Here is a 22217-nt window from a genome sequence, read left to right as displayed (position 1 = left end):
AGAGAGAGAGAGATGGTTGTAGCAATCACTTGAGAAGACAAGGAGCCATAACTCCACAAAGGCCAATGTACAAGTGGGTTGGCAGCTTTAATCTGTCGAAGGTTAATTGTTTGTCAAGTGAGATATCATTCCAGCTGTCGCCTGTCCAAAATGCGCTCTCTCTCTCTCTCTCTTTCTCTCTCTCTCTCTCTCTCTTCCTCCCTTCCTCCCTTCCTCCCTTTTCCCCACACTGCCGTCCTGTTCTGTCCAATCCCCACCCCACCCCCCCGTCCCACTCTCTCTCTCCCCCCCATCCGTCTCTTCACCTGTCTTTCAGTCTCTTGCTTTCTCTTCCTCTGTCCCCCAGGGAGACCCGCGCTGTTCAGAGGGTCTGTACTGAGGGAGTGCCGCACTGTCGGAGGGTCAGTGCTGAGGGAGTGCCGCACTGTCGGAGGGTCAGTGCTGAGGGAGTGCCGCACTGTCGGAGGGTCAGTGCTGAGGGAGTGCCGCACTGTCGGAGGGTCAGTGCTGAGGGAGTGCCGCACTGTCGGAGGGTCAGTACTGAGGGAGTGCCACACTGTCGGAGGGTCAGTACTGAGGGAGTGCAGCACTGTCGGAGGGTCAGTACTGAGGGAGCGCCAGTCAGAGAATGAGGGTCCCTTGAGACCTTCGTGTCTGGAATTTGATACCCCGTTGAATCCTGCCTGGGCGTAGGAACAGTGTAATCTGAAAATATCCTGTCGTCAGTTGTGCATATCCTTGTTGCGAAATCTGGGCTTGTCAATTTGAAAACTCTCATCTGGGCAGGGACAGCACGAGGTTAGATACAGAGTAAAGCTCCCTCTACACTGTCCCCCCATCAAACACTCCCCAGGACAGGGACAGCACGGGGTTAGATACAGAGTAAAGTTCCCTCTACACTGTCCCCCATCAAACACTCCCCAGGACAGGGACAGCACGGGGTTAGATACAGAGTAAAGCTCCCTCTACACTGTCTCCCCATCAAACACTCCCCAGGACAGGGACAGCACAGGGCTGGATACAGAGTAAAGTTCCCTCTACTTTTTAAGTCTAAAGACAGCACTGCAATTAAATGGTGCTAGGCATTTCAACAACTCCCATGAGGAGGGGGCTCCACAAATCTCCCCATCCTCCATGATGGAGGAACCCAGAACATCAGGGCGAAAGAGAAGACTGGACCTTTCGATCTTCAGTCAGAATTGCCCAGTGGATGATCCACCTCAGCTCCCTCCAGCTGTCCCCACCATCGCAGAGATCAGTGTCCATCCAATTCCACTCACTCCCACGTGATATCAGGGAATGGTTGAAGGCACGTGATACTGCAAAGGCTGTGGGCCCTGATCCCATTCCTGCAAGAGTACTGGAGACCTGTTCTCCAGATCCTGCTGTTCCTGTCCAGTTCCAACACTGGCGCCCACCCGACACTGTGGAACACTGCCCAGGCACGTCCTGGACATAAAAAGCAGGATAAATCCAACCTGGCCAATTACCACCCCATCGGTCTCCTCTCCATCATCACCGGCAGTGCCAACAACTCAGTGATACCCAGTTTGGGATCCCCCTCCCCCAGGGTCACTCACCTCCTGACCTCATCACAGCCTCGGTTCAAACATGGACCGAACATGGATTCCAGAGGGGAGGGAGGGGAGAGGGGCAACCCTTGGCATCGAGGAGCCCCTGGCAAATCCGGAATCGGTGGGCATCGGGGGCAAACTCTCTGCTGGTTGGAGACGCAGGTGGTGGTTGTTGGAGGGTCAGTCATCTCAGCTCCAGGAGATCTCTGCAGGAGTCCCTCAGGGGTGTGTCCTCAGCCCATCAGCTGCTTCAACGATGACCTTCCCCTTGTCATGAGGTCAGACGTGGGGATGTACCCCAAGGATAGGCCCAATGGTCAGCACCACTCGCCACTCCTCAGAGACTGTGTTCAAGCCTTGAAGAGGTGCCAAGGGGGAGGTCTCAGTCTCCTGGGGTCAGTAATTAACATCAGAAGAAAGCTGAAGATAGGGTGACCATTGTATTAGAACTTGGATTGTTGGTGTTGCTGGCTGGGCAAGCCCCTAGCCCTAATTGTCCCCTTTGAGAAGGTGGTGAGCTGTTGGTTTGAACCACTTCAGTCCCTGGTCAGTGGGTCGATGCCCTGAGGGAGGGAGTTCCAGTGACACTAAAGGAACGGCCGCTATGTTTCCAAGTCGGGATGGGGAGTGGGAACTTGCAGGGGGTGATGTTCCCACTGGCCCCTGTCCTTCTGGATAAAAGGTGCTGTCTGAGGAGCCTCCGGGAGTTGCTGCAGTGCGTCTTGTAGATGGTACACACTGCTGCTACTGAGGGGGGTGGAGGGAGGGGGTGTGGTGCCAATCGAGGGGGGCCTGGATTGTCCCTGGATGGTGTGGAGCTTCTCGAATGTTGTTGGAGCTGCCCCCCCACCCCCCATCCAGGGGCAAGTGGGGAGTATTCCCTCACCCTCCAGACTTGTCCCTCATCGACGGTGGACAGGAAGCCACTGGGAATGCAAACCGCAAAGCAGGTAACCGCAGAGAGAAATCGAGAGTCAGCGTTTCGGGTCCAGCGACCCTCCCTTCAGAACTTGGTGGACTGGGGCATGGGGGGTGGGGTGGGGGGAGGGGTTTGGAGTCAGGAGGTGAGTTCCTCACCCTGAACTCTTGATTGAGGGGGGGGCGTTTCGAGTGCAGGAGTCCTGCTCTGAATCCTCCAGCCTTTTGACGAGACCGCGCCAGGGGATATTGGGCGTGGGATTTCGGAATCCACACTCGAGGAAGGATAGGGCTGAATTGGAGGCAGATTAATCCCGCCCCGTGATGGGGAAGCTGAGGAAACTGGGATCGGTAGTCTTCGGATTTGGAAGCATGAGCGTTGGAATGTACGAGATTCTGAAGGGATTGAGGGGGTCAGCGCCGCGAGATTGGTTCCCCTATTGGCGTCCAGAACTCGGGGGCCCAGTTTTGGGCTAAAGGCCCAATCGTTTAGGACCGAGATGAGGGGAAATTGGTTTTCACTTGGAGTGTGTGAAACTCCCCAGAGAGCTCCATCATTGAAAATATTAGAACAATACAGCACAGAACAGGCCCTTCGGCCCACGATGTTGTGCCGAACATTTCTCCTAGCTTAAGCACCTATCCATGTACCTATCCAATTGCCGCTTAAAGGTCGCCAATGATTCTGACTCTGCCACTCCCACAGGCAGCACATTCCATGCCCCCACCACTCTCTGGGTAAAGAACCTACCCCTGACATCCCCCCCTATACCTTCCATCCTTCACCTTAAATTTATGTCCCCTTGTAACACTCTGTTGTACCCGTGGAAAAAGTCTCTGTCTATACTATCTATTCCCCTGATCATCTTATAAACCTCTATCAAGTCACCCCTCATCCTTCGCCGTTCCAATGAGAAAAGGCCGAGAACTCTCAATCTATCCTCGTACGACCTATTCTCCATTCCAGGCAACATCCTGGTAAATCTCCTCTGCACCCTCTCCAAAGCTTCCACATCTTTCCTAAAGTGAGGCGACCAGAACTGCACACAGTACTCCAAATGTGGCCTTACCAAGGTCCTGTACAGCTGCAACATCACCTCACGACTCTTGAATTCAATCCCTCTGCTAATGAACGCTAATACACCATAGGCCTTCTTACAAGCTCTATCCACCTGAGTGGCAACTTTCAAAGAGCTATGAACGTAGACCCCAAGATCCCTCTGCTCCTCCACCTTACTAAGAACCCTACCGTTAACCCTGTATTCCGCATTCTTATTTGTCCATCCAAAATGGACGACCTCACACTTGACAGGGTTGAACTCCATCTGCCACTCCTCAGCCCAGCTCTGCATCATATCTAAAACGTAGATATCTATTATCAAAGAACATAGAACAATACAGCGCAGAACAGGCCCTTCGGCCCTCGATGTTGCGCTGACCTGTGAACTATTCTCAGCTCGTCCCCCTACACTATCCCATCATCATCCATTGTTTAAATCTCCCTAATGTGGCTGAGTTAACTACATTAGCAGGTAGGGTATTCCACACCCTTACCATTCTGTGCAAAGAACCTACCTCTGACATTTCCTTTTTTTAGTTATTCCCCCTTGTACAAGCTGACATCATCATCTTAGGGTAGACAGAGAAAGTCCTTTTCCTATCTAATCCTCTGATCATCTTAATGTCTCTATTAAATCCCCCCCTTAGCCACCTTCTTTCCAATGAAAACAGGTTAAAGTCCCTCAGCGTTTCCTCATAAGACCTTCCCTCCAGACCAGGCAACATCCTGGTAAAGCTCCTCTGCACCTTTTTCCAACGCATCCATATCCTTCCTGAAATATGGGGACCAGAACTGTACACAATATTCCAAGTGCGGCCGCACCAGGAACATTGTTAATCCAGGACCCAGTTCCTGGGTTCAAATGGCGAATAGTGGAATTTGGTTTTTATTTTTAAAAAAGTAGAATTAAGAACCTGATGGTGACCGTGAATCCATTGATGGGAAGAATGTGGCTGGGTTCACGAAAGCAAAAATAGGTCCCAAAGCCTGTCCCACCCTAAACTCTGAAGAAGGAGGACCCACAATGTCAACTCTGCTTTCTCTCTGCAGATTTGCTGAGTTTTTCGCAGCAGTTTTTCTGTTTTTAATCTCCTCAAGGGCAGGAGACTGCCCGATCCTTACACACAGCATAGAACACTCCAGCGCAGTCCAGGCCCTCTGGCCTTCGATGTTGCGCCGACCTGTGAAACCGATCTGAAGCCCGTCTAACCTACACTATGTTCCGTTTTCATCCATATGTTTATCCAAATGCCTTTAAAGATGGTGAGCCTACTACTACCCTGGTCTGGGCCTACGTTATACACCCACAGCAATGCCTTCTGGGTAATAAACACTGGCCTGGCCAGCCTGCCCCTCATCCTGTGAACGGACAGCACGAGAAAGGAAAAGGGAGGGGTGGAGTGACAAAGATTTGGGGTGGGGGAGGGGTGATCAAGGGGATGCGGGGCTGAAAACCGGTAACCGAGGTCCGAGATTAGTCGCGGTCATATTGAAAGGGGCAGCCGGCTGAGGGGGTGCGTGGGCTCCACCCACGCCCCGATCTGGTTTAGCGTTGGCCGGGTGAAGTGGGTCGTGACAGAGACATACTCAGCTGTCATAGAGAAGCAACAAAGTAGGTGTGGTGGGGTGGGAGTGGCCTACAACCACAGGCCGGAATGCTGTCCTTGAGTGTCAGGGGTGGGATAGGGGTTGTTAGCTGAGCTGCTCGGCTATGAGATACGCCCTTGTGGCCTGAGAGGAAAGAGATAAGCAGCCGGCTGGGTAAAGTGACGGAGAACGTAGCTAATTCCGGGAAGCCTGACTCAGGAGGGCTGAGCTCCATTGACATGCAAGGGCGAGAGAGCCAAGGGCTCATTGTTTCCGACTAAAATAGGCCGGACTCGAGGGAGATAGATAGATAGAGAGAGAGAGAGAGAGAGACAGAGCTGAACTGAGGCAGCTAGCTGACCGGTGAAGAATCTCCCTTTAATCCTCACACCCGCATTCCCGCCCTGTCGCATGATCCTGTGTCTGCCTGTGGGTGACGCCAGTGTTGCCAGGGCAACAAAACCACGAGCTAGGCCCTGCTTGAAGCCTGCTCTGTGGGCTCATGCCAAGCCGTGCTGTTGTCCTCTGACAGGGCCTCCGGACTTCCAATAATGGAGTCATCCAGCACGGAAACAGGCCCTTCAGCCCAACTCGTCCATGCCAGCCAAGTATCCTAAATTAATCTAGTCCCAATTAGAGTCATAGAGATGTACAGCACGGAGACAGACCCTTCGGCCCATCTTGTCCATATCCTCCATTAATCCAGTCCCATTTGCCAGCACTTGGCCCATATCCCTCTAAACCCTTCCTATTCATATACCCATCCATTTTCAATGTTGTCATTGTACCAGCCTCCACCACTTCCTCTGGCAGCTCATTCCACATACGCACCACCCTCTGTGTGAAAACATTGCCCCTTAGGTCCCTTTTAAATCTTTCCCCTCTCACCCTAAACCTATGCCTTCTAGTTCCGGACTCCCATACCCAGGGAAAATGACCTTGTCTATTTACCCTATCCCTGCCCCTCATGGTGTTATAAACCTCTATAAGGTCACCCCCCAGCCTCTGACCCTCCAGGGAAAACTGCTCCAGTCTCTTCCTATAGATCAAACCCTCCAACCCTGGCAACTTCTTTGAAGGGAGCGGTTGTGTTAATTCCCGTAACACAGGAACCAGCTACCGAGAGTTTAGGGGCACAACAGACATTTCTCATTGCTCCTGGTAACCACTTCCATGAAAACCCATGTGGCCAACACGGTCGCTCACTTCCCTCAGCACGCCACACTTTAAGTGGCCCCAGTTAGGAGAGATTCTGAGACTTTTAACCCCTTATTTCACATGCTCTGATACCGTGACAATACGCTGCAAGTTATATTGGCAATCAAATGTATGACACAGTGCGACATATACCCATCATTCCTTGGCGCCACATCCCCCATCTCAGCTCCTATCCCTCCAGTAGACAAAGCCATGCTGTGCAGAGGACAGGCCTCAGGCTCTTCAAAAACACTAGGCCCGTCTTCATGACAACATGTCCCATGATCAGCCAGCACCCTGACACACCCACCAAGTGAGAAAATTGACCGTACTGACCACAGTGAGAGTCAACGGCCTTCAGGAAGTTAATTACATCCCAGAGGCCAGGCCAACAGGCCAGTCATCCACGAACTTATGGTGTGCATGGCTATGACCCATCCCTAATTCCAGACGGGCAGTTCAGACTCATCCACATCACAATTGGTCTGGAGTTATGTGCAGGCCAGACCAGGTAAGGAAGGCAGATTTCCGACACGCAAAGGCATGAGAGACACATATGGGCTGTTCCTGATAATGAGCAATGGTTCTCGGTGACCATTACACTCTTAATTCCATGTTTTTACTGAATCCAAAGTCCACCTTCTGCAGGGTTGGAATTCAAATCCTGTCCCCAGAGATTTACCTGGTTCTCTGGGTTAACAGTCCAGCGATTATACCACAAGACTACCACATTCCCTTTTGGAGGGTCAGTACTGAAGGAGTGCCGCACTGTCAGAGGGTCAGTACTGAGGGAGTGCCGCACTGTCGGAGGGTCAGTACTGAGGGAGTGCCGCACTGTCGGAGGGTCAGTGCTGAGGGAGTGCAGCACTGTCGGAGGGTCAGTACTGAGGGAGTGCCGCACTGTCAGAGGGTCAGTAATGAGGGGGTGCCGCACTCTCGGAGGGTCAGTACTGAGGGAGTGCCGCACTGTTGGAGGGTCAGTGCTGAGGAAGTGGGCACTGTCGGAGGGTCAGTGCTGAGGGAGTGCCGCACTGTCGGAGGGTCAGTGCTGAGGGAGTGCCGCACTGTCGGAGGGTCAGTACTGAGGGAGTGCCGCACTGTCGGAGGGTCAGTACTGAGGGAGTGCCGCACTGTCAGAGGGTCAGTAATGAGGGGGTGCCGCACTGTCAGAGGGTCAGTAATGAGGGGGTGCTGCACTCTCGGAGGGTCAGTACTGAGGGAGTGCCGCACTGTTGGAGGGTCAGTGCTGAGGAAGTGTCACTCTGTCTGAGGGTCAGTAATGAGGCATTGCCGCACTGTCGGAGGGTCAGTACTGAGGGAGTGTCACTCTGTCTGAGGGTCAGTACTGAGGCATTGCCGCACTGTCGGAGGGTCAGTACTGAGGGAGTGGGCACTGTCGGAGGGTCAGTACTGAGGGAGTGTCACTCTGTCTGAGGGTCAGTACTGAGGGAGGGCCACACTGTCGGAGGGTCAGTACTGAGGGAGTGCCGCACTGTCAGAGGGTCAGTACTGAGGGAGTGCTGCATTGTCGGAGGGTCAGTACTGCGAGTGTACTGTACTGTTGGTTTCAGTTGAGTAGTTAACCTGAGGACCCTCCTTGAGGGTGTAACTGATGTTAACAGCTGGATTCGGTAGATGTGATGGGGAGTGTCACAGTGCAGAGACCTTCTCTCTGTGATCAATAACTCTCAGTCTTATAGAATAGAATAGATGTCCTACAGTGTGGAAACAGGCCCTTCAGCCCCACAAGTCCACACCGACCCTCCGCAGAGTATCCTAACCAAATTCTTTCCTCTGCCCTATTACTGTACATTTACCCCTGAATAATCCACCCTAACCTGCACATCCCTGGGCACTATGGGACAATTTAGCACGGCCAATCCACCCTAACCTGCACATCCCTGGACACTATGGGACAATTTAGCACGGCCAATCCACCCTAACCTGCACATCCCTGGACACTATGGGACAATTTAGCATGGCCAATCCACCCTAACCTGCACATCTCTGGGCACTATGGGACAATTTAGCACGGCCAATCCACCCTAACCTGCACATCCCTGGACACTATGGGACAATTTAGCACGGCCAATCCACCCTAACCTGCACATCCGTGGGTAAATGCAGGTCTGCGGTGTTGTGCCATTACGAGGTGGAAGAGGGACAAGGTGACAGCGGTGGCGAGCAAGACGGGCTGGTGGTCTGTCACTCGGGAAGGGTTGGGGGTTGGCTGGAGGGTGTGAGGGGAGCGCGGTGCCCATCGTGGCTGGGCGGTGGGGGGAGGGTGCTGGTCCGGGCCGGAAGATCCTGAGGGCACTGACGCCTTTCCTATCCTTGTTGCAGGCAACCGGACAAACTGATTGTGGTGTGGACCCGAAGGAACAGGAGAATTTGTTCGAAGGTACGGTGGAAGTGAGCTCCCGTCACCGCCCCCCCACCCATCCCACCCAACCTCCGTCTGCGTGGTGCAACGACAGAGAGCTGCCTTTCACTAGCGCCTTTTGACACAATCGACAAGAGCAGGAGGAGGCCATTCGGCCCCTGCTCCGCCAGCCAATGGGATCATGGCTGACCATCCGACTCCTTCCTCCCTGTTCCCCGCTGTCTCCCTGTTTGCCCCAAGAACTCAATCCAACTCCTTCCTGAAAACATTCAATATTTTGGCCCCAGACTCCCCCCACCTACTCTCTGGGGAAGACATTTCTCCCCATCTCAGTCTGAACCCCACCCTTCCCACCCCATAATCCTTAGACTGTGACCCCCCACCCGGTTCTGGGCTCCCCGGGTCAACATCCTTGGCCCAGTCTGGTCCTATTGGAATTTTATCGGTTTCTCTGAGATCCCCCCTCCTCATTCTCCCCCAACCCACCCTTCCCTGCTCCCCCTCCCTTGTCAGAACATCCGTCCTCAGATACGGAGACCCCCAAACTGCTCACAATACTCCGGGGGGGGGGGTGGTCTCACCCTGCCCAATGGCTCCTGATACCCCAACTCTCTCGCTGTGGAGGGCAACGTACCATTTACCTTCTTCCCCACCTCCAATGCTCACTCTCAGTGACTGGTGTACAGGGGCAGGCAGGTCTCCATAAGACCGTAAGATGTAGGAGTTGAAGGAAGGCCATTCGGCCCATCCACTCCGCCACTCAGTCATGGCTGATGGGCATTTCAACCCCACTTACACACACTCTTCCCCCGTAGCCCTTAATTCCTTGCCAGATCAAGAATTTATCAATCTCTGCCTTGAAGATATTTAACGTTCCGGCCTCTGTGGTAATGAATTCCACAGGCCCTCTGGCTGAAGAAATGTCTCCTCATTTCTGTTCTAAATTGACCCCCTGGAATTCTAAGGCTGTGCCCATGGGTCCTAGTCTACCCGTCTAACAGAAACAAATCCACCCTTTCTAAGCCATGCGTTATCTTGCAAGTTTCTGTTAGATCTCCCCATAACCTTCTAAACTCTAACGAATACAATCCCACGATCCTCACACCCCCCCCCCCCCTCCAGCTTTCCCCAATCTATCGCCGTCCGGATAATAATCCACCTTCGTGCGTTTGCTCCCAACGTGGATTTGCCTCAACGTTACACTGCATCTGCTGTTGCTCTTGCCCGTCCACTCAAGCCTGTCCAAATCACACTGCACCCACCCCACTGCTCACCCTCCCACTCAGCTCTGTGTCAAACCTGGGAGATATTGCAAAAATATCCGAAATTAGAATCCTCAGGATATATTGGGAATAATCGGAGTCCGAGCACCGAAGGTGGAAAAAGATGGTTTTATTGCTGCTCTGTGTTTCCTGCCAACTCTCCATCGGAGCCAGGACGCTAACCCCAGTCCCACGTGCTTTAATTTTACCAATTCATCTCCAAAGTCGGGCCTTAGTGGAAGCCTCCTGAAAGTCCAAAGAGACCACATCGGCCTTGTCAACTCCCGCAGTTCCATCCTCAAAACGTCCCAGGCGAATGTGGCTTCCCTTTGGCTGACCCCGTCACGTTTTGGCCAAGGGCTCTGCATTGCAATCTCTCCGAGGCGATGGCCTGGTGATTGTGAATCCAGAGACTCGGGGAATGTTCCAGGGAGGCTGGGTTCGATTCCCGCCCAGGGCGGCTGCTGGGACTTGAGTTAAAAACAACACAATCTGGGAATTAATGATGATCGTGAATCCATTGTTGGAAAGAGAAACCCACTCGGTTCGTTTATATCCCTTCCCGGAAGGAAACTGTCTGGTCTGGGCCTACACGTGACTCCAGACCCCACAGCGGTGTGGTTGACTCTCAACTGCCCCTCTGGGTAATTAGGGACAGGACAATAAATCATACAATCCCTACAGTGTGGAAACTGGCCATTGGGTCCAACATGTCCACACCGACCCTCCGAAGAGTAACCCACCCAGACCCATTCCCTTACCCCATTACTCTACGGTTACCCCTGACTAATGCCCCACACCTTCATATCCCTGGACACTATGGGACAATTTAGCACGGCCAATCCACCCTAACCTGCACATCCCTGGGCACTATGGGACAATTTAGCACGGCTAATCCACCCTAACCTGCACATCCCTGAGGACTATGGGACAATTTAGCATGGCCAATCCACCCTAACCTGCACATCCCTGGGCACCATGGGACAATTTAGCGTGGCCAATCCACCCTAACCTGCACATCCCTGGGCACCATGGGACAATTTAGCGTGGCCAATCCACCCTAACCTGCACACACTCACAGACACGCACACTCTCTCTCTCTCCCAATCCCCCAAAAACATTCACACACATCCACTCTCACACTCACCCACACACCCTCACATCTTTGAGACACACACTTACATACACATTCCCCCCCACACCCCCACCACTCTCAGTCACACCCATATGCACAACTCATACACACTAACAGATACACACTCCCTCACACTCTCTCAACACTGGACTCGCTCCTCAGTCCAAGATGGCCAATCTCTGTGTGGCCCTGACTCCACTCACCCACTTCGGAGAACCCCCCAGCCTTGCTCCCTCCCTCCATCTTGACAGGCCCTGAACTCCACTCCCTCACCACCCTCTGAATGAAAAATAAAACCCTTGTTCATCTCTGTCTTCACGTACGAGGGGAGAGGTGGTCTCAAAGTTCAGTCTGTATGTCCCCTCGAGGATATCACAGTTCTAGGTTGTGCGGAAGGCCTCGTTGTCCAGCTTCCGGACGGTTCGGAGACGTTTTTGCCGGGGAATTTGGCCTGTGCCTTCGTGTGTTTCCGATCAGTCCCTATTTCTGTTCTCTTTCAGCCTCACAGCTGGCAGCCGGGCATCAATAACCCGTACCGGGGCATGGTGCTGTGGCCTGTACCGGAAAACGTCGACATCTCCGTAACCTTCTACAAGGTAGGCAGGGTCAACCCCTACAACACTCCCTCAGCACTGACCCTCCGACAGTGTGGCACTCCCTCAGCACTGACCCTCCGACAGTGCGGCACTCCCTCAGCACTGACCCTCCGACAGTGCGGCACTCCCTCAGTACTGACCCTCCGACAGTGCGGCACTCCCTCAGCACTGACCCTCCGACAGTGCGGCACTCCCTCAGCACTGACCCTCCGACAGTGCGGCACTCCCTCAGCACTGACCCTCCGACAGTGCGGCACTCCCTCAGCACTGACCCTCCGACAGTGCGGCACTCCCTCAGTACTGACCCTCCGACAGTGCGGCACTCCCTCAGTACTGACCCTCCGACAGTGCGGCACTCCCTCAGCACTGACCCTCTGACAGTGCGGCACTCCCTCAGTACTGACCCTCTGACAGTGCGGCACTCCCTCAGCACTGACCCTCTGACAGTGCGGCACTCCCTCAGCACTGACCCTCCGACAGTGCGGCACTCCCTCAGCACTGACCCACCGACAGTGCGGCACTTATTCAGCACTGACCCTCCGACAGTGCGGCACTCCCTCAGCACTGACCCTCCGACAGTGCGGCACTCCCTCAGCACTGACCCTCCGACAGTGCGGCACTCCCTCAGCACTGACCCTCCGACAGTGCGGCACTCCCTCAGTACTGACCCTCCGACAGTGCGGCACTCCCTCAGTACTGACCCTCCGACAGTGCGGCACTCCCTCAGCACTGACCCTCTGACAGTGCAGGACTCCCTCAGTACTGACCCTCCAACAGGTCAGCACTCCCTCAGCACTGACCCTCCCACACTGTGTAGCTCCTTCAGCACTGACCCTCTGACAGTGCGGCACTCCCTCAGTACTGACCCTCCGACAGTACAGCACTCCCTCAGCACTGACCCTCCCACACTGCATAGCTCCCTCAGCACTGACCTTCCGACAGTGCGGCACTCCCTCAGCACTGACCCTCTGACAGTGCGGCACTCCCTCAGCACTGACACTCCCACACTGCGGAGCTCCCTCAGCACTGACCTTCCGACAGTGCGGCACTCCCTCAGCACTGATCCCCCGACAATGCGGCACTCCCTCAGCACTGACCCTCTGACAGTGCGGCACTCCCTCAGCACTGACACTCCCACACTGCGGAGCTCCCTCAGCACTGACCCTCCGACAGTGCGGCACTCCCTCAGCACTGACCCCCCGACAATGCGGCACTCCCTCAGCACTGACCCCCCGACAATGCGGCACTCCCTCAGCACTGACCTTCTGACAATGCGGCACTCCCTCAGCACTGACACTCCCACACTGCGGAGCTCCCTCAGTACTGACCCTCCCACAGTGCGGAGCTCCCTCAGTACTGACCCTCCCACAGTGCGGCACTCCCTCAGCACTGACCCTCCCACACTGCGGAGCTCCCGCACAGTTGGCAAGTTGAAGGATGGGCTGGGTAATGTGATCTAAATTTGGTCTCTCCCAGTGAGGGAACTGGGCAAGATCTGGCATGCCCCATTGGTTGCCAGTCCCCTGCCTAGCTTCGCGTGCAGATTCCAAACTGGCATCCAGGGTAATCGGGAGACTGGCGAAGGCAGCGTTTGGCCTGCCTGTTTATATCTGCAACTCTGTGCCTGTGCTGAAAGCACAGTGACACATTTGTCACAACCATTTCAAACCCTTTGCTCCATTCTGCCTTGACTTCCAGGCCGTGGTATGTGCAGAGTATTTGCATGTAAACAAAGATTTGTTTTAGTTTTCACTGTCCTCCTGCGAGGGGAGATTTCATGGGTCTCTGCCTGTACAAACGCAGGGCATTAATATTATCCACAGTGTCCATCAGACCAAGGGGTTGGCACAGCCTATTCAGCCTCTCCCTGCAGCGCCAACCCTCCAACCCCTGGCAACATCCTTGTCAATCCTACAGCTACACTTTCCCGAGACCGTTTCGAATGCCAACAGGGTACCCCTCTGAACTACTCGCCACCCCACCCCCACTCCAATTTAACTGCAGCTTGGTGACCTTTCACCTGTCCGAGGGAGGGGCTCTCTCTACACTTGCAAATGGAATGTAAGGCTCCCTCTACGCTGTCCCCCATCAAACACTCCCCAGGACAGGGACAGCATGGGGTTAGATACAGAGAAAAGCTCCCTCTACACTGTCCCCCAAACACTCCCCAGGATAGGGACAGCACGGAGTTAGATACAGAGTAAAGCTCCCTCTACACTGTCCCCCATCAAACACTCCCCAGGACAGGGACAGCACGGGGTTAGATACAGAGTAAAGCTCCCTTGACATGTCACCCATCAAACACTCTCCAGGACAGGGACAGCACAGGGTTAGATACAGAGTAAAGCTCCCTCTACACTGTCCCCCATCAAACATTCACGGGACAGGGACAGCACGGGGTTAGATACAGAGTAAAGCTCCCTCTACACTGTCCCCCATCAAACATTCACGGGACAGGGACAGCACGGGGTTAGATACAGAGTAAAGCTCCCTCTACACTGTCCCCCATCAAACACTCTCCAGGACAGGGACAGCACGGGGTTAGATACAGAGTAAAGCTTCCTCTACACTGTCCCCCATCAAACACTCTCCAGGACAGGGACAGCACAGGGTTAGATACAGAGTAGAGTTCTGAGGCCTAGCTCTCCAGGCCTATAGCAGTGACCACCTCTCTGCTCGTGTGTGTGCTCACGGAGAGTGGTGTTGGTGTGCCCTCCACCTTTCTCTCATCTCCTCCCCCCATCCCCACCAGCCCAGCCCTGTGAGCGTCTGAGGGTCTCAGCTGACGCTCGGATTTTGAGCCCTGGTGGACGCCAACCCTCCAGCCTCGCGCCCCTTGACCCCGAGAGGTCAAAGGTCGGGTGGCCATTTCCTTGTTCCCAAACCGGAAACGTGGCAGGGAATTGTGGGCCGCCCTGACCCTGAACATGTCCCTTTTTGTTTTCTGACAGGACCCCCTCGCTGAAGAATTTGAAGATAAGGAATGGACCTTCGTTATCGAAAACGTAAAGCCAGCCTTAACCGTGTTAACGGCGACCAAACTCACGCGGGGTTTCGATCGAGCCAACGCTGGGGGTGGGACAGTGTTTCCGGTGTTGGGAGGGTGGCGCTGGGGTGGAGCAGGAAAGGCCCAGAGGTGTGCGGGAGGGCACCCACGACAGGGCGAGAGATCAGGAGGGTGGAGAGGCGCTGGAATCGGGCAGCTCTTTCGCAACGACAGCGCTGCACCAACGGGCCAGATAAGAACGTCAAGAACCCGGAACAGGAGTAGGCCATTTGGCCCATCGAGCTTGTTCCGCCATTCAATGAGATCATGGCTGACCTTTTCCTGGCCTTAGCCCCAACTTCCCTGCCCTCTCACCTTCACTCTTAGTTCCTTCAATGTTCAACAAATATCTCCCTTTAGCTTTAAAAACATTGACTGAAGTGGCGTCAACTATTTCACTGGGCAGGGAATTCCAAAGATTCAAAACCCTCTGGTCGAAAAAGTTCCTTCTTATATCAGTCCTAAATCTGCTCCCCCTAATCTTGAGGCTATGCCCTCTTGTCCTAGTTTCACCCTGCAGTGGAAACATCCTCTCTACGTCTATCTTATCTATTCCCTTCATAACTGTATACATTACTAGGGCAGCACGGTGGCGCAGTGGTTAGCACTGCTGCCTCACAGCGCCAGGGTCCCAGCTTCGATTCCAACTGCCTGTGTGGCGTTAGCACATTCTGCGCGTGAGGTTTTTTCTCCCACAGTCTGAAGATGTGCAGGTTAGGGTGCATTGGCCATGATATATTGTCTACAGTGTTAGGTGTTGGGGTGGGTTACTCTTTGCAGGGTCAGTGTGGACCTGTTGGGCCGAAGGGCCTGTTTCCATACTGTAGGGAATCTAATCAAAGTTACCCCACCCCCACCTTCATTCTTCTGATATCCAATGAATATAATCCCAGTCTCTCCCCATAAGCCATCCCCCTCAACTCCGCCATCAACTGAGTGAACCCCCTCTAGTGCCTTTCTCAAGTAAGGAGACCAAAGCTGCATGAGTATTTATAGCCATAGAGTCACACGGCACGGAAACAGACCCTTCGGTCCAACCAGTCCGTGCCGTAAAGAATAACTCCAGGTGGGCCCTCACCAGCACCCCACACAGCCGCAACATAACCTCTCTACTCTTAAACTCAATCCCTTTAGCGATGAAGGACAAAATTCCCTTGGCCTTCCTAAATTACCTGCTGTACCTGCACACCAACCTTCTGGGACTCATGCACAAGGGCACCCAGGGCCCTCTCTGGATCAGTGGTGCTGGAAGAGCACAGCAGGTCAGGCAGCATCCAACGAGCAGCGAAATCGACGTTTCGGGCAAAAGCCCTTCATCAGGAATAAAGGCAGTGAGCCGGAAGGGTGGAGAGATAAGCTCCAGGAGGGTGGGGGTGGGGAGAGAGTAGCATAGAGTACAATGGGTGAGTGGGGGAGGAGATGAAGGTGATAGGTCAGGGAGGAGAGGGTGGAGGGGATAGGTGGAAAAGGAGCTACAAAGTCCGGACAAGTCGTGGGGACAGTGCTGAGCTGGGAGTTTGGAACTCGGGTGAGGTGGGGGAAGGGGAAATGAGGAAACACCCAGGGGCTCTCTGCATAGCGGAGGAGAAGGTCACGCTGGAGTCGAGAGTGTGTGGTGCTGGAAAAGCACAGCCGGTCGGTGCAGCAACCGAGGAGCAGGAGAATCGCCGAATCAGATGAAGGGCTTCTGCCCGAAACGTCGACTCCTCAGATGCTGTCCGGCCGGCTGTGCGTTTCCAACCCCCCACACACTCTCAACTCTGCTGCAATCATTTACCATTCAAGTAATAGTCCTCTTTGCTGTATTTCCTCCCAACATGGATTCATTAACATTGTCATCCGTCTGCCAGGCCTTTGCCCACACACTCAAAGGATGGGTGTCCCTCTCCAGAGATTGGCCTCCGTCTACCCCAAATGATGCCCTGACAGGAACAAACTCCAAGTGTTGAATGTCCAAGCAGCGTTTTCAGAAACTGAAGCTTCCGAAAGGAACACGATATCATGGGGTGGCTCAGTGGTTAGCACCGCAGCCTCCCAGTACCTGGGTCCCAGGTTCGATTCCAACCTCGGGTGACTGTCTGTGTGTGGTTTGCACATTCTCTCCGGGTCCTCCCAAAGATCTGCAGGTTAGGGTGGATTGGCCGTGCTAAATTGCCCATCGTGTTAGGTGCATCAGTCAGAGGGAAATGGGTCTGGGTGGGTTACTCTTCGTTGGACTAAAGGGCCTGTTCCCCACACTGTAAGGAATCTAATCTAACCAGTGCTTGGAATGATCAGGACCGAATCACAAGAATGCCGAATCACGAAGGGAACGGGAATCTCCAGCGGGTGAAAAATGCACTGAGCATAAGGGCTAGGAGCACAAGTAGGCCACTCAAGTCCCTCCAGCCTGCTTCCCCCATTCAACGGCTGATCTTATCTCGGCCCCGCTCCCTTTAACCCGGCACTGATTAAACATCTGTCCTGAAATTTATTCAGCGGCTCCTGTGTGTTAGAACATGGAAAAGTACAGCACAGAACAGGCCCTTCAGCCCATGATGTTGTGACGAGGTTAAATCCTAATGTAAAATATAACAACCTAACCTACCCACCCCTCCCTCAACTCCCTGCTGTCCATGTGCATGTCCAGCAGTCGCTTAAATATCCCCAATGACTCTGCTTCCACCACCACCACTGGCAACACATTCCATGCATTCACAACTCTCTGGGTAAAGAACCTACCCCTGATGTCTCCTTTATAACTTCCTCATAATATCTTCAAACTATGACCCCTCGTCCCAGTCAATCCTGCCCTGGGGAAAAGTCTCTGGCTATTTACTCTATCTATTCCTCTCATTACCTTGTACACCTCGATCAGGTCTCCTCTCTTCCTCCTTCTCACAAGAGAGAAAAGTCCAAGCTTATTCTTCATAAGGCAAGGCCCTCCAGTCCAGGCAGCATCCTGGTAAACCTGCTTTGCACCCTCTCCAAAGCCTCTGTATCTTTCCTATAGTAGGGCGACCAGATCTGGACACAATACTCCAAGTGCGGTCTCACCAGGGACTTGTAGAGCTGCAGCAAAACCTCGCGGCTCTTAAACTCGATTCCCCTGTTAATGAAAGCCAAAACACCATATACTTTCTTAACAATGTTCGGGGTAGAGGGGTGGGCAGTGCGTTCCACAGTTTTGCCACTCACTCCCTTATCCTGAAACGATACCCTCCATTCTCAATTGCCCCCCACCCCAACAAGAGGAAACATCCTCTCTACTTGTCAGTCCCTCCCTCTTCAGCGTCGCACAGGGCTCGATTGGATCTCCTCCTGTTCATCTCAACACCAGCGGGTCTCGGCCCGAGCTGCTCCATCTCTCTACAAAACTTTTCATGTGTAGGTTAGCCGCGTTTCTCAGGGGTTAATGTCAAGTAATAGGGGAGGGGAAAGGGGTCTGGGAGGGCTACTTTCCGGAGGGTTGGTGTTGACTTGTTGGGCTGAATGGCCTGCTTCCACACTGTTTTGATTCAACGAAAATCCCCATCTCTCGAAGTACAGGTGGCTGGGGCATTGCAACATTTAAGAGGCATCTGGATGGGTATATGAATAGGAAGGGTTTGGAGGGATATGCTGGCAGGTGGAAGTAGATTGGGTTGGAGGTGCCGGTTAGGGTGGATTGGCCATGCTAAATTGTCCCATAGTGCCCAGGGATGTGCAGGTTAGGGTGGATTGGCCGTGCTAAATTGTCCCATAGTGCCCAGGGATGTGCAGGTTAGGGTGGATTGGCCGTGCTAAATTGTCCCATAGTGCCCAGGGATGTGCAGGTTAGGGTGGATTGGCCGTGCTAAATTGTCCCATAGTCAAAAGTGCATTAATCAGGGGTAAATATAGGGTAAGGGTAAGGGAAAGGGTCTGGGTGGGTTACTCTTCAGAGTGTGGACTTGTTGGCCTGTTTCCTCACTGTAGGGAATCTAATCATAAAAACATAGGCAGGGACACCAACTGGCATATCACAAAAATGAAACTACTTCTGACAACACAGCACTCCCTCAGTCCTGACCCTCCGACAGTGCGGCACTCCCTCAGTCCTGACCCTCCGACAGTGCGGCACTCCCTCAGCACTGACCCAGAGGTGAGTTTTCCTGTTTGTGATAGCCTTCAGACTGTGGCCCATTAACCTGCACTCTGCCCTGAGTCACTGCGCTGACTCACTGTGGGGAGGGTAAACATTGTGCAAATCTATTATAGCACTGCCGCTGAGTACCGGATGTGTGATTTGAGTCACATGTCAGTGTCATCCTTGTACAGGGGGAGACACTCCCTCCTAGAAACAATACTCATGAACCTGTCACCCAAGCATCATCAATCAACACTGTTGCAGATTACTTAACCAGTTATTCACTTGACTAATGTGTTCTACTTGGGATAAAGCAGCTCGCCCCTCCTTGCTTGGCCCCCCACCCACAACCAGCCACCCCCCCCCCCCCCCCCCCCCCACATCCCCCCCTCTCAGGAGCAGCAGTGTGTACCATCTACAAGACACACTGCAGCAACTCCCCGAGGCTCCTCAGGCAGCACCTTCCAAACCCACCACCATCTTAGAAGGACAAGGGGCAGCAGATACATGGGGACACCACCCCCCCCGCACGTTCCCACCGCTCCCCATCCCGACTTGGGAATATATCGGCCGTTCCTTGGGTCAGAATCCTGGAACGCCCTCCCCCAGTGCATTGTGGGTCTAACCCAGAACACACGGACTGCAGTGGTTCAAGATGGCCGCTCACCACCCAACCCCCCACCACCTTCTGAAGGGGGGCAATTAGGGATAGGAGGGGGCGATGAATGCTGGACCCTGCCAGGGTTTAGTGATGGGCACTGGATGTTAGTTCAGCCAGTGAGAGCCACATTGCAGGAATATATGAAACTTGCTCTGTCAACTGCGTTCGAAACAGTTCATTTGTGGCTAGGTATCTCCTCTCTCGGACATAAGCTTTCTTTTGGAGGAGAGAAATTGAGATACTTAGAAATAGGTTGTGTGTGGGTTTGAGGCATGAATCATGAAAACTCCGTCTGTTTTTCGTCCTCCTTAGGAACGAAAAGGGCATCGAAAGGTGCTGGCATCTGCCGATATCAACATGAAGAAATACGCCAGTCCAATGCCCACCATGACAGACGTCAAGCTCAAACTCAAACCCCTCTCCGTCAAGGTCATCTGTGCCACACTGCAGTTCTCCCTCTCCTGTGTCTTCCTCCGAGAAGGACGGGCGACGTGAGTGACAATATGGCACTCCCTCAGCACTGACCCTCCGACAGTGTGGCGCTCCCTCAGTACTGACCCTCCGACAGTGTGGCACTCCCTCTGTACTGAGCCTCCGACAGTGTGGCGCTCCCTCAGTACTGACCCTCTGACAGTGCAGCACTCCCTCAGTACTAACCCTCTGACAGTGCGGCACTCCCTCAGTACTGACCCTCTGACAGTGCGGCACTCCCTCAGTACTGACTCACTGACAAAGTGGCACTCCCTCAGTACTGACCCTCTGACAGTGCAGCGCTCCCTCAGTACTGACCCTCCGACATTGTGACACTCCCTCAGTACTGACCCTCCGACAGTGCAGCACTCCCTCAGTACTGACCCTCTGACAGTGCAGCACTCCCTCAGTACTGACCCTCTGACAGTGTGGCACTCCCTCAGTACTGACCCTCTGACAGTGCGATGCTCTCTCAGTACTGACGCTCCGACAGTGCGGCACTCCCTCAGTACTGACTGTCAGAAGTGCGGCACTCCCTCAGTACTGACCGTCAGAAGTGCGGCACTCCCTCAGTACTGACCCTCTGACAGTGCGGCACTCCCTCAGTACTGACCCTCTGACAGTGCGGCACTCCCTCAGTACTGACCCTCCGACAGTGCGGCGCTCCCTCAGCACTGACCCTCCGACAGTGCGGCGCTCCCTCAGTACTGACCCTCTGACAGTGCGGCACTCGCTCAGTACTGATCCTCTGACAGTGCTGCACTCCCTCAGTACTGAAGCATCTGGCCTGAGATGTGTACCTCTGGGTCTGAGCTGAGGGTGGTGTGCCCTTGTAAGCACTGCTCGTGGTGAGGGAGTCCCGTTGGCTGGTGTGACAGGATCGTGTATCCCGAGATGGGCGTGTCAGAGTCTGCTCACTCCTGCGTTAACCGTCATCTCAGCGTAGGCCGCCCCTGAGCCCCTGCCTCTCCTTGTGGTTGCAGGGACGAAGACATGCAGAGCCTGGCTAGCCTGATGAGCGTGAAGCAGGCTGACATCGGGAATTTGGACGATTTTGCCGAGGAGAGTGACGAGGAGGGGGATGATCGCCGGGTGCATCAGGAAGACAAGGCTAGCAGGACGAAAGGTGAGTGCGCGTGTTCGCGCGGCGCTGTCCCACTCTCTCTACAAACCCAGCAGCGTTCGACTGAAGACGTTTGGTGTCCCCGAGGGTCCCCCTAGTTTGTCAACCGTTTAGCTGTCAAGTTTTTTGGCTTTCTGGCAATCGGCCAACTGCAGGTCATCATCCCCCTGGATTGGAACCCCCGTCCTTTCCCTCCAATGGTAGCCGCGTGTGCTATCCACTAGCTCCCCCGTGGAAATTCATCTTGAATCAGCACCTTCCAAACCCGTCACCTATCCAAAAGGACATGTCACTACGTGGGCACACCATCTCCACCCACACCGCGCAAAATCCCTCGCGAGCCACCCACCCACCCACCCTGACTTGGAAATATATCCTCTCTCGGTCAAAATCCTCCCTCCCTCCCAGCACCGCTCTAATCTTGACTCTGATCTCTGCAGTCCTCACCTTTCACCTCCCTCCCTAAGGGTCTACCTACAGCACACAGACTGCGGCAGTTCAAGGAGGCAGCTCACCCCCCCCCTCCCCACCTTCGCAAGGGGTAATTAGAGACAGAGAAATCATGTTGACCCCAGCCAGCGATGCCCACGTCTATCCTGTGACCAACATTTCACAATGAATAATTGACTGAGTTTGTCTGAATGTTGAATGACAGACTAGAGTCTGCAGACTCTATCAAGACAGTCATCAACAGAAACATTCGATGTAGTCTATTTAAGAAGTTAGTGCCAGCAGACAGTCCATTTAACCACTGAACGAAAGCAGCCCACAGAATCGATCTAACTGCTAATCGACGATCTGCAGAATCTAAGCAGAGTCTCTGCTAACTACAGCAAACAACACTCTTAAATAAAACTTACGCAACTCCTTCCTACAAACATTGCAGGGGATTTTTTGGCAAATTGCGGGCTGTCAGATTTTTTTTTGAAAAATCCCCCTGTGGGTAATTTTGATCCTAGCCTCTTCCTGCACTCCAAGGTCTCTTTGTTCAGCAACACTCCCCAGGACCTTACCATTAAGTGTATAAGTCCTGCTAAGATTTGCTTTTCCCACAATACAACACCTCACATTCATCTGAATTAAACTCCATCTGCCACTTCTCAGCCCATTGGCCCAC

The 22217-nt window shown here is 53.7% G+C and overlaps 1 protein-coding gene across 3 annotated transcripts in view; it reads left to right on the top strand.

The window, feature by feature from the left end:
* Positions 1 to 22217, top strand: part of LOC132836107 (EH domain-binding protein 1-like) — a 91180-nt gene that overhangs the window by 16553 nt on the left and 52410 nt on the right. For all 3 annotated transcript variants that reach the window (XM_060855381.1, XM_060855380.1, XM_060855378.1), the window contains exons 2-6: positions 8680 to 8737; positions 11617 to 11712; positions 14664 to 14717; positions 19819 to 19997; positions 20961 to 21103. In XM_060855381.1, the coding sequence (XP_060711364.1) occupies positions 8680 to 8737; positions 11617 to 11712; positions 14664 to 14717; positions 19819 to 19997; positions 20961 to 21103 (530 nt within the window). The remainder of the gene's footprint in view (positions 1 to 8679; positions 8738 to 11616; positions 11713 to 14663; positions 14718 to 19818; positions 19998 to 20960; positions 21104 to 22217) is intronic.

The sequence above is a fragment of the Hemiscyllium ocellatum genome, chromosome 46, assembly GCF_020745735.1.
Source record: "Hemiscyllium ocellatum isolate sHemOce1 chromosome 46, sHemOce1.pat.X.cur, whole genome shotgun sequence".
Taxonomy (NCBI): Eukaryota; Metazoa; Chordata; class Chondrichthyes; order Orectolobiformes; family Hemiscylliidae; genus Hemiscyllium; species Hemiscyllium ocellatum.
Note: the sequence above shows the minus strand (reverse complement) of the source record. Positions and strands in the feature narration are given on the sequence as shown.